The sequence below is a fragment of the Oncorhynchus mykiss genome, chromosome 9 (genome assembly GCF_057628025.1).
Source record: "Oncorhynchus mykiss isolate SJ-2025 chromosome 9, ASM5762802v1, whole genome shotgun sequence".
NCBI lineage: Eukaryota > Metazoa > Chordata > Actinopteri > Salmoniformes > Salmonidae > Oncorhynchus > Oncorhynchus mykiss.
The window spans coordinates 68,425,592-68,438,009 of NC_143030.1; the positions used below are offsets into that span (position 1 = coordinate 68,425,592).

General features: G+C 40.4%; 1 protein-coding gene across 1 annotated transcript; it reads left to right on the plus strand.

The window, feature by feature from the left end:
* The first annotated feature begins 933 nt into the window (after window positions 1-933).
* Window positions 934-4,868, plus strand: LOC110532614 (uncharacterized). The gene is given in 7 exon segments (XM_021616668.3): window positions 934-1,183; window positions 1,498-1,659; window positions 1,926-2,072; window positions 2,340-2,402; window positions 2,517-2,768; window positions 2,995-4,465; window positions 4,467-4,868. Coding segments are annotated over 7 exon segments (2,184 nt in total). The 5' UTR covers window positions 934-1,161; the 3' UTR covers window positions 4,534-4,868.
* Window positions 4,869-12,418: the final 7,550 nt, after the last annotated feature.

A 12,418-nucleotide genomic window follows, 5' to 3' on the forward strand; every position in this document is an offset into this window, starting at 1 on the left:
CCCTGCCTCCAGCTGTTTGCTTAGAAATTCTAGGGACAATTAGGAGGCCTGCGTCTTGTGACCGTAGCGTACGTGTAGGTATGTACGGCAGGACCAAATCAGAGCGATAGGTAGGCCCATGTAATGCTTTGTAGGTTAGCAGTAAAACCTTGAAATCAGCCCTTGCTTTGACAGGAAGCCAGTGTAGAGAGGCTAGCACTGGAGTAATATGATCATTTTTTTTGGTTCTAGTCAGGATTCTAGCAGCCGTATTTAGTACTAACTGAAGTTTATTTAGTGCTTTATCCGGGTAGCCGGAAAGTAGAGCATTGCAGTAGTCTAACCTAGAAGTGACAAAAGCATGGATACATTTTTTCTGCATCATTTTTGGACAGAAAGTTTCTGATTTTTGCAATGTTACGTAGATGGAAAAAAGCTGTCCTTGAAATGGTCTTGATATGTTCTTCAAAAGAGAGATCAGGGTCCAGAGTAACGCCGAGGTCCTTCACAGTTTTATTTGAGACGACTGTACAACCATTAAGATTAATTGTCAGATTCAACAGAAGATATCTTTGTTTCTTGGGACCTAGAACAAGCATCTCTGTTTTGTCCGAGTTTAAAAGTAGAAAGTTAGAGTAAATTGGAATTATTGTGAGTTCTGCAGAACGATTTTTGTGACTGAGTTTACAGCCGAGGCATTGCAAGAAATGCTTTAAAAGGATCGCCCTCACAGGCTCCTGAGTCTGTGTAGGGATGTGGCTTGAATTGGAATGTGACTGAAGGAGTGGGAAATTATGTTTAAAAAATTAAAAAGTATATATTTTTTATTTTCTATGATTACGGTTTTTCCCACTTTTTTTCCTACAATCAATATTTTTTCTATAGTTTACAACCTGTACAGTAGGTGGCATCATGCAGCTACAACGCTTGTTTGCGGGCCGCAATAATACCATAGAAAAAGAAGTCTGTCGTAAAATGATTGCAACAGTGTTGCCCGACTAGAGTTCAGGGGAGTACATAGCTAAAAGTCAGTAGATAATTACAATGTTTCGATTTCAAAGGCACTTGATGTGTTGTATACTTTATATTGAATTAATTCCAATCGAGTTTCCTGTCGCAAGTCGATAGCCTACCTTTAGGGAGCCCTTAACTGAATTGATATCCAGTTATATTAGCGTGAAGATGGAATCATTTAACGGAGAGGGTAAGATGTTCTAAACAACGTCAAATGTTCTAAACAAAGTCCACTTAGTAGTCCAATTAATATTTGAAACTTGTTGTTAATCTGGCGCATTCTGTGTATTAAATAAGTTATCCAATGCCTTTATCGTCTGTCAGTTGTGTTTGCAATTATATAACAATATGGCTAGCTATGTTTACAAATTGCAAAGCCCATTCAAACATCGTGCACTGCCTACTCCAAGGTGTATGATGAGTCTTGGTATTTGCAGGTTAGGTTATTGGTTGTCAATGTTCTTGAATGAAAGCAGGATTTTATCCCCTCTTCCTCGTCAACAGGAGGGAACCATGTACTTGTGGAAGTGAGTCCAGATATCCACATTTGTGGGTTCTGTAAGCAGCAGTACAATAACTTTGAAGTCTTTCTGGCCCACAAGCAAAATGGCTGCCACATACCCTCCTCTGACATAGCAGCATCTAACTCGGCACCTACTCTTACAGGTAATACTATTCTTGCAAGGTATTTTATCCACAGGCTAGTTTGAAGAGATTATGAAAGGCTACCCCAGACTCCTTAAATATACCATTGGAACAATGCATAGCCTATATATTTTCTCCTTCAAATACAACTTGTTATAAAAACAAGTTAAAAATGGGTTAGTTGGTTACTCAGTAACCATGGTAACGATCTGATGTTTAGACAAATTCCTCAGTTTTCTGGAAATGTATCCTATACAGTTAGAAATCCTTTCCACTTTTCCCCCCAGATTCCAGCACAGAGTTTGTTTTCGAGGAAACCTACCAGACGTGTGTTATGAGAGGTGTCAAAAAGATTCTGACCAAAGCCTCTAAAACACCTTCCAAAAAATTAAAACCTGCCCTGACTTCAAAGAGGCGCAGCTGCTGTTTCTCAGGTTGGTACCCTCACTTCCTCTTTCATTAGTCCTGTGACACATTCCTTCCATACTGTTGCTAGGGAGGGAGGGAGCACAATATCCGCTGGTCAGTTACAACCAATTAGCTCTTTTCTGGGTCGATTTACTTTTTTTATAGCTGGCTTTTACACAAATTATTAGTACAGTAAAGTTTTCTTGAAATGTGGTTCAAACAACACTTATATTCAGGGTGCATGAATCAATCACTTTTCTAATCAAATGCATAATTTATTCCTTTGCCCCTAGGATGCTCTTTCAAGACACAGTACGGTCAGAAAGACATGGAGCGACATCTCAAAACACATACTGGTATGTAATAATACCAGTGGAATTGTATCATAAATCAAATTCTAATGAGTTGTCATCCTAGTATGTATTGCGATTTTGACATTTATTTGTTCCCCAATCCTTGTGTGTGCCCAGGTGAGAAGCCGTTTGAATGTGAGCTATGCCACAAGCGGTTCAGCCGGAGGGACAAGCTGAACATGCACTTCCGCTCCCACACGGGAGAGAAGCCTCACAAGTGCAAGTACTGTCCCTACGCTGCGGCCGACAGCAGCAGTCTGAAGAAACACCTCCGTATCCACTATGATGAGAGGCCCTTCAAGTGCCAGATCTGCCCCTATGCCAGCCGCAACTCCAGCCAGCTCACCGTGCACCTCCGTTCACACACTGGTGAGTCTGCTTGGGTTGATTAGTACACTTAAGCATTGAATTGTGTAAGTCTGGTTCTGAAATCAGGTTAGCGAATGGTCTACATTGTTTCCCGTTCATTTGGGACTGAAATATGGGACATGGGCTCATCTTGATATAAGACTGATTTTTGACTTCTAAAAAAGTCTAACAAACGTACGTTTTATTTGTCTGATGTTATATAAATGTATATATTCCTCTACTTTAGGGGACGCACCTTTCCAGTGCACTCGGTGTGAAGCAAAGTTCAAGATCAACTCTGACCTGAAGAGGCACATCCGCATACACTCGGGTGAGAAGCCTTACAAGTGTGATTTCTGTGACTACCGCTGTGCCATGAAGGGCAACCTGAAATCACACGTCCAGATAAAACACGGCACGGCCAACTCCTTCCGCTGCCCTGACTGTGACTTTCTGTGCACCAGTAAGACAGCTCTGAGGCAGCACTCGCGAGAGCACCAGCCCACTCAACCCATCCAGTGCTCCAAGTGCACCTACTCCTGCTCCAGCAAGGGGGCGTTCAAGGTCCATGAGCGGATCCACTCTGAGGAGAGACCTTTTAAATGTGACTTCTGCAGTTTCGCCACCAAGCAGCGCAGCAACCTGGTCATCCACAAGAAGAAGAAGTGCCACACGGACAAGCCTGACATAGGTGTCGATGGAAAAAGAGGCAAAGCTGATGTCTGTAACGGAGAGGACCTTCCCAAGCCTGTGAGCTCCCGGTACCGGACCAAGCTGGACGCAACACGGGCCTTCTGTTGTGACCTGTGCGAGGCGTCGTTCGTTCGTGAGGACTCTCTGCGCAGCCACAGGAAGCAGCACCAGGACTCAGACTCCCAGCAGACTCTCTCTTTGACGCTCCAGCCCATCACCTCCCAGCACAGTGTTGTGACTGTGAGCCATGTACCCAGGCAAGACAGCCACACCACCCAAATCCCACTCCACCAGGTCCCCCTGACTCCACTGGCCTCGGACCCCCTGGCCTCCTACAGCAGTGCCCAGCTCCAAATCATAGTTTCCCACCCTCTGGGTCAGGAGGGCTCCTTCCTTCCCCTGCAGGCTGGGCTAGACTTTGGGCAGCACACCAAGGGATCCACCACTGTCTTCCTGAGCCCAGAGACCCAGGGCATGGTGGTCAACTGTATGAGCCTCATGCCCATACAGCAGCTAGGAGCTCAGAAACAGGTAGAGGGGGGCTCTCTGGAGCCTCAGACAGTCCTGCTGACACACCTCTCCCTAGGGGACAGCCGTAACCCTCTCCACCAGGCCCTACTTCAGACAGCCATCGCCTCCCAGGACTCCTCAGCCCACCGCAGCAGCACACAGACCTTCATCACCACCTGCTCAGATCTGGAGGGTCTCAGTGCTCTCATTCAGGAGGGGGGCACAGAGGTTACTGTGGTGACGGAGGGAGGGAACCACAGTAATCTAGTCGCCATGGCAACGGCCACCTCCAGGTTTTCGCCCCCGGACATGAAGTGTAGCGAAGGTGGCCCCTCGGAAGACTTGCCCAAGCAGGCACAGGTAACAGTGGTGCAGGAGTTTGGGGACAATGGCATTACCACCTGTGAGGAGGACAGTAGTCTCATGGTCCCTAGCATCAGTTTAGGCAGCCAGGAAGTGGTCATCCACGGCTTGCCTCTGGTGGTGAAATCCCAGAATCAGCCTGTTCTAGAACACCTCTGTCTCTACACAGAACCTCTATTCAGTGTCAGACACACACACCATTGATGGCCTCCAAGACTGACTAGACCACCATTACTGTACTGTTTGTCTGCAACAGATCAAATAGATAGCTATAACAACCGGTTAGATAGCAGCTCATGTTCTGTTACAGAATGTATCATGTATTCATGTGCAAGTTACATTACATTGACTCTTGACCCATGTCATAGCTTTGTCATGTTTAGGTTAACTTAGTTATTCATCATAAATCCAGAGTTGAAAAATGAAGTGTGTTTGGTACAAACTAGTCAATCTGACTACAGTCATATTTGACATGTTTTCCAATCATGAACTTTACAATTCAGATGAAGAAAATGCATTACTTAAAGTGTCATGAAATAAAAACAAATAAAAACAGTATCTGCTTGTGTTTCTGTGCTACTCTCTTATTGTTTTTGAAATGCTAATTGAAATATATTGTTCTTGGTTCATGTCTGCTTTAAACAACCTGTCATTGACCATGCATGAGTATTAACATTACAAAGTCAGATCTCCATGATAGAAATTGATAACACATTAAAAACCTAGATGGGTATGGACAGAAATAGCTTGCCATTCATTACCTTTTACCTTTCCAGTCACCCATTGTCTGTCAATAGAGGTTTCTAATTTGTCCACTAGATGTCAGTGGAGACCATTGAGCTATGGGACGTTTGTTCTTTGTATTGCAGCCTTTCATGGCATTGACATGGGCTGCCTGTCTGATTTTTATTTTTTTACTAATCGGGTCAGCTCTGAAGAAAATCTGATGTGATTGTTCGAAATACCAATTAGTGGGGGGGAAATCAGAATTGGGCTGTCTAAACGCAGCCAAAGAGTCATGGTAAACATGTTACATTTCATAAAGATTGATCTACGTGCTTCAGTTTCAGAATTATAAATCTTTCTATATGTGATATTGCAGGATTGTTTCATTTTTGAACAAATGTCAAGGTGTTGATGTGTCCAAAGCACAAATTACCAACTACAATAGACATTTGATTGAAAGCCTCTTCTGCTTGTTTGCTATTTTCCTCCTGGAGCCACTTTGCCATTCAGCCTTCAAGTCCTTATAGTGTCAGCAGGAAAATGAAGGCTGCAATTGAATAGGTCTATGTACTAAATCGCACCCTATTCCCTATGTAGTGCATTACTTTTGAACAAGGCTCTGGTCAAAACTAGTGCACTATATAGGGAATAGGATGCCATTTGGGGCGTGAACAAGTAGTCTCAGGGGCAGTTGAGCATAGATTTTTGTCTTTCAGCGCTAATAGCTTTAATAACTATTATTTATTTAACTTGTATAGCGCTTTTCATTACAGAAAATGATCTCAAAGCAAATAAAACGCAAAAATAAATGTAAATTGAGAAGGTAGAGATGGATATTGAATGTCTCTTTTTGGCTTCGGATGAAAGCTGGCCGTTTTGAGCTTTAGAAGCTCAACTGTGACCCCTCTGCTTTCTGTGGCTCAGGAAGGAGTGGATGGACACAGTCTGAACAAATTGTTTGCTGCTCCTCCACCAATAAGGATGAAGAGATCCAAGAGTCATGGAATATGTGGAATGTAACTTTGTGATTCTATAGAATGGAAATAATTAGCGATAGGGGATCAAATCGATAGTAACATATCGCAATATTATTTTGGGACGATATTATATAAATCTCCAGGTCATAGTTTAGCTCGTTCATCTTATTAAATAGTGAGTCAACATGTTTTCAGCCGTGTCGAATCTCAATACGTACCGTATCGGCACCTAAGTATCGTGAGGTCCCTGGCAATTCCCTGCCCTAGAAATAATTGTACCTTTCAAGGATTTAGAGATTAAAGGACGGATATAGTATCTTTGAAGTCCAGTCTTTATGTGGAGCATATTGTGGTTATATATTGAAACCTATATGGTTTCATTTCTCAACATTTAACATGAATTTATTCAGTTGTATGTATGCTTGCTTATACACTGACTATACCAAACATTAGGAACACTTTCCTAATATTGAGTTGCACCCCACTGCCCTTTTGCCCTCAATTCCTCGGGGCATTGACTCTACAAGGTGTTGAAAGCATTGCATAAGGATGCTGGACCATGTTGACTCCAATGCCTCCCAAAGTTGAGTCAAGTTGGCTGGATGTCCTTTGGGTGGTAGACCATTCTTGATACACACAGGAAACTGTTGAGCGTGAAAAATCTAGCAACGTTGCATTCCTTGACACAAACCGGTGCGCCTGGAACATACTACCATACCCCTTTCAAAGGCACTAACATTTTTGGTCTTACCCATTCACCCAATGAATTGTACACATACACAATCCATGTCTCAAGGCATAAAAATCCTTATTTAACCTGTCTCCTCCCCTTCTTCTACATTTGATTTAAGTGGATTTAACAAGTGACATCAATAAGGGTTCATAGTTTTCACCTGGATTCACCTGCTCAGTCTGTCATGGAAAGAGCAGGTGTTTTTAATGTTTTGTATACTCAGTGTATTTTAACCATTCTATATTCAGACATCTTGTCACTTCAGTGAATCCTGGGTGTCCAAGGCTACCAGAAATCTGTCACAACTCCAGCACTCTGGTGTAATGTCCCTAGATTGCCTTTTGGGGTCAGTAAGTATCCAACATTAAAATCCTTCTGAACTATTGATCTGAACCATGCCAAATTTGTATTCACATTTATAAACACATATTGTCTATTTTCATCCTTGTACATTTTTGATCTCATTAGGTATCATCAAAAATTGTACAATTTGAAATGCAGTTTTAGTATTATGACTGTATATAAGGGATAGTCAGACTGCAATATTATAATGTACCCTAGTGTGTTTCTGTTTACCTTTTTATAATGTGGGGTCAATGATCTCATTTAAGATATTTCTATGTGGTATTTTATTGCTGGAGTCCATTGGCTGAAGCATTAAGATGACTGGTTGCTATGTGGGAAAAGTGTTCAAGAACTAGAGGTGATCTCTGATGCATCTCTTTGATCTATTATCAGACAGAGAGCAGAGAGACTTCCAGGGTTCTAATCCCAAGTACCCTTGAGGAGGGAGGGCCTGCTTCACCGATAAAAATCATCCATCCATACAACATTTATGCACCCACAAACCCATTTAACATAGGTGGGTGTGAGTGTGTGTAAAACCATTCAACGCCATAATCCGACATTTCTGTTTTGAATAAAGGTGTGTTTTGTGGGGCTTTGTTAAAAAGGTATAGTAGGAAGTGTAAATTAACCTCTTTATACTGTATGGCACTTCTCACTTCCTTCCTTCCTGTGTTTGAGATGTCAGGCCTTTGAATGGGGTCATAAATGTCTCCAGAAAAAGCAATTTCCACTCACAGTTGCTTAAAGAAATCGCATTTTGTGATGCATTCCTTCTGGACATAAAAAGAGCCAGAAAAGGCCAAGTGATAGAGAGAATGAATGACGGGAAATACTGGGGAGTCTTCCCTCCATAACATAGAACCTAGTAAATGACCACTTTTAATAGTGTGAAAATGTCAAAGGTCAATTATCATAAAACCTCATGAATATACCGTTCTTATGGTTAATCTCACTCTGTCAGTAATAAGGCAATAAATATTTAGGATGGCAGGATGGGGAACGTTGGATTTCCTATTTTGGGTTTAGGTTAGGTCCTTTTTACTTTACACTTTTTACTTCACACACATCTGTTAAAGCTATAAAGTCCAATCTGTCATGTTCCACTATCTAAGACTCTTTGTTGTGTACATTTCTGACCTTTGAATCCTTTACACACAATTTGCTGCACCATCAGTAAAAGACATTGAATGCCCTTAATGAAATCAACAGATCAGTTCAGAGTTGATATGGATTTGTATTCCATTTCTAGTCTCTTTTTCTCCTGACACTATTGACATTTTAAGTGTGTTTTGATTTCTCACAACACGGTAGGCTTTTTATCTTGATTCTCACTCAATACTGTTTCTTCTTCAAATAAATACATACAGTATGTGTTTGAAATACAAAATACAGACACATTTGATAATAGACATTACCTGTGACAAGTGCTCAATGTGCTTAGTGGTACAAGTTCATTTGATTTTTCAATTGTAATTACTTGTCAAGAAGGTATGAAGGCCATTGAATTTATCATGTCATATAATTTCAGATTTCAAGTCTTTTGAAAATCCTGACAAACAACATGTTACAAGAATACAGGTATGAATGATAAATGGCATAGATTTTCTGTTTACAGCAATATTCCAGAGCATTCAGAGTCTTTTATCACTTGAATCGTTTGATCGTTATCAGATGACTTGGGTTTTAGTAACAGAGTAACATTAGGCTGCCATGTGTGCCTCTGTAACAGTAGAAATACCTGGTGATTAATCATGTTGCTCTATTCAGCTCTCAGAGAACCCTGTCATTTGCATTCAGATTTTAGATACTTGAGTTATGAGAAGCGACAAAACAATGGGATAGCCAGTCACATTACAGCTATTCATGTTTTAGGTCTGATGTCTTTTTTAAAACAACTCATATGTGTTGTTTGATTCAGCAAATTAATTGAATAAAACGTATATATTGAAAATAATAATATCTTCAAGTTAGTACATAACTTATTCCATTTTACTCATGAAATTATATTCTCCTAACAACTTGAGATTTAAAATAGGCTTGTGGGTAGAGTCACCTAAATGGTGAATTAGTAATTGTGGTGTTGTTTCTGTCTTATTGTCTTATACTGAGCTGTCAGAAAGCATTGCACTGACAGGCTCTTTTGTTGTTTCTTTAAGATTTAAAGTAGGGTTTTAAAAGAAGTCCTCAGGGGGGCCAGAAAAGAAGTATCATTTTTAGCCAATGGAGAGGCCCTGAGTGTCGCTGGCCAAAGCCTATAAAAACCCTTTAATGGACAAAGGAATGCTACAGTATCCACTGCTCTTAAACACTCTCAGCAATATCATGTGTTGTGACTTGAGCTCTAGATATACCATTTTGAAATGACCTATGACGAATGTGATGTTGTGCCAGGTAGCCCAGTTGTGAATGAAACAAGCTATTGGGATTGGGTGTTTTTATGTAAAGGACTTTAGCCATGGTTTTATTGTCACTTCACCAAAACATTAATGTTTGCGTGTTCTTTTCTTCTTTATTTTTTAAAGGTTTTTCTTTAGCTTGTAGTATTTTGTTCCTTTCAATACCAGTTGTCTATTGGTTACTGTCTCCTGCAATCAATTGTTACTCTCTAGTCAGACATACTATTTGTGTGGTTTTCTGCTTTGTTTGTGATCATTTTCACACCGTCAGCAGGCTGCTTTGTGTTTTTTATGTATGCACTTTCAGTTAGGTTTGGAGGGACAGTCAGTCAAAGTTTTGTCTGGTTAGATCTTTGTTTTCAGTGTGTAGCTGTCCATTCCACTGAAGAACTCTCACATTACACATACAACATTTTTGATGCAACAACAGGCAGCTGGTATAACAATGCTATAGCAGAGAAAATAGTTAAAAAGGTCTTCTGAACTTCCAAACTGATATGATCAATATTCTCACAGTTAAACCTATATTGTATATTTACCATTTTAATGATGACATTGCTTTCGACAGATGGCCACGAGCCAGCAAAATATTTTCTTTGCTCAGGCATGCCATATCCTAAGAAAACAAACATGATGGAAATCTGATCTTTACACATTTAGACTATTATCTCCTAGCAGTGTACTCCTCCTACACATTGCTGTGTGTGTGTATGTGTGTGTTTTCCTTTCCCTGCTTTGAAAGCACATTCACACAGCATAAAGTTAGCGCATCTTACTCAAGTTGACAAGGTGGACTTCTTTCTGCTTATAATGGTGGTATAGTTGAGATTGTACAGTTGTTATGTTATAAGGATGTTAAACTCCTTTTGAATTGTTATGACATCTTAAGGAAGTGTCATAATGCATTAGAAGTGTAAATAAGGCGTGTGTGTGTGTCTGAAGTGTTGCCACATGGACGTGTTTCACTATACTTGTGGGGACCAGAAGTCCCCACAAGAATAGTAAACAAACTGGGGACATTGTGTTAGTCCCCACAAGGTCAAATGCTATTTCTTGGGGGTTTAGGGTTAAGGTTTGAATGAGGTTTAGGGTTAGGAGCTAGGCTTAGTTTCAGGGTTAGTGTTAGGTTTAGGGTTAGTTAAAATTTGAATGAGACTGAATTGTGTGTCCCCACAAGGCCAGTTATACAAGACGGTGTGTTCTTGTTCTACTACAAACAAATCTACACAAAAAGCATGAATGAATTAATATTGAAATGTGAAAGGATCCTGGCTGGGATGGTGTTGCTCTCTGTTATGATGCATATTTACTGAGCAACAACTTAATGCCTCAACAGACGACAGGAAGAATCTCCTTTGTTCTCCATTTTGTAGAGAAACACTTGAACTGCCTGGCCTGCATGCATGGATACCATTAGGCCCCTTTTAAAGCCTTTTAATTTTTACAGACCAACTGCTTAGAGAGGGAGGATGAGAAAAGACAAGAGCCATAGCTTTTCAGAAATGTTCCAATATTTTCTTTCATCTTTATTTTGCACTGTTGTTGTTTTCATCTGAACCTAATATGTGAGCCTCTCTGCACCCCCCCCCCCCCCTTCCCTCCCCTCCCCGCCACCACCACCACCCCTGAGTGCTATGCTCCTGCATTGAACACTTTCTTAGTCCCAGGAAATGGTCTTGTTGTCTTTTTGATGTAGCGCGCTGTCAGTCAGAGTTGGTTGAGTGAACAAGGAAATAAGATGGTTTGATAAGGGCCACAAATATATCAGGGTATTGTATTTGAGAATTGTATTGTGTTGAAGAGTTAGCGCATCAATAATCGGTATCACCTTTTTTTAATGTAATTTCTATATTCCCGTTCTTTTTGATCCAGCTTTGTTTCATCTTAATGTTCACCAACCCAACACCAATGATTTAAGTCGAATTCATGTTTACCGTTGTAACTCATAAGTTCATGAACTCTGGCTGACTTCTAAGGACAAAGCTTGTTGCATTGATATCATAAATGCCTGTGGAGAGAAAACAATGGCAGTAGACAGACAGAGACATGGCCGAAACCTCCAGAAGGAACTCAACTCACACCTTGACCAAACACACACACACACACACACACACACACACACACACACTCATACAAACACTGCTCAAAATGAGGTAAGAACTGCCTTGGGAAATTACTGTACTTGTGGGGGCAGTGGTGAACTGGAGAGTGACAATCACATGCCTGTTTTGAGTTTGGTTCTTTGTATACTTATGAGAACATAGTTCAGTATCAAAGAATGATCTTGTTGGCTCTCTGAACCCAAAAAGCTGATAGTCAGACTGGGTTTCCCTCAAGGAAGAAAGAAGCTTTGTTTTTATAGGCTGACTGGAATGTGTTGAGGACTGCAGACAGACATCTGCATCATTAGCATATGTGATCCCACCCCCAACTAATAATCTGTTGGTGGTCTGATAAAGTTTTGTTTATACTGTTAAAGGATCCACAAATGTAGCATTGAACTTGTGAAACTTCTACCACATCAATCGCACATACTAATGATAATAAAGATAATCACCAAAAAATTGGCTACTACTAACCATAATAAGATCATCATTATTATAATATTATGACAATATTTTAATAATCATTATCATCATAACCATAATCATAACAGTCAAATATTGTTAATATATATTATTAAATATAATTGCAAGCAAAATAATATTGTGACATAATTTTATAACCATTGGCTAGTTCATTGGAGTCATTCTCAGGTTGTTTCACATGCATCCCACCCATGCACACATTGCTGGCCCAAAAGATTACCATTGCCATAACTTCCTTTGTTATGTTAATAATATTATTGGTGCTTTTCAATGTTCAGTAGGGGTCTGTCTACCATCAATGTGGTATTTAACACCTTTTTTATGTTATTTATTCACT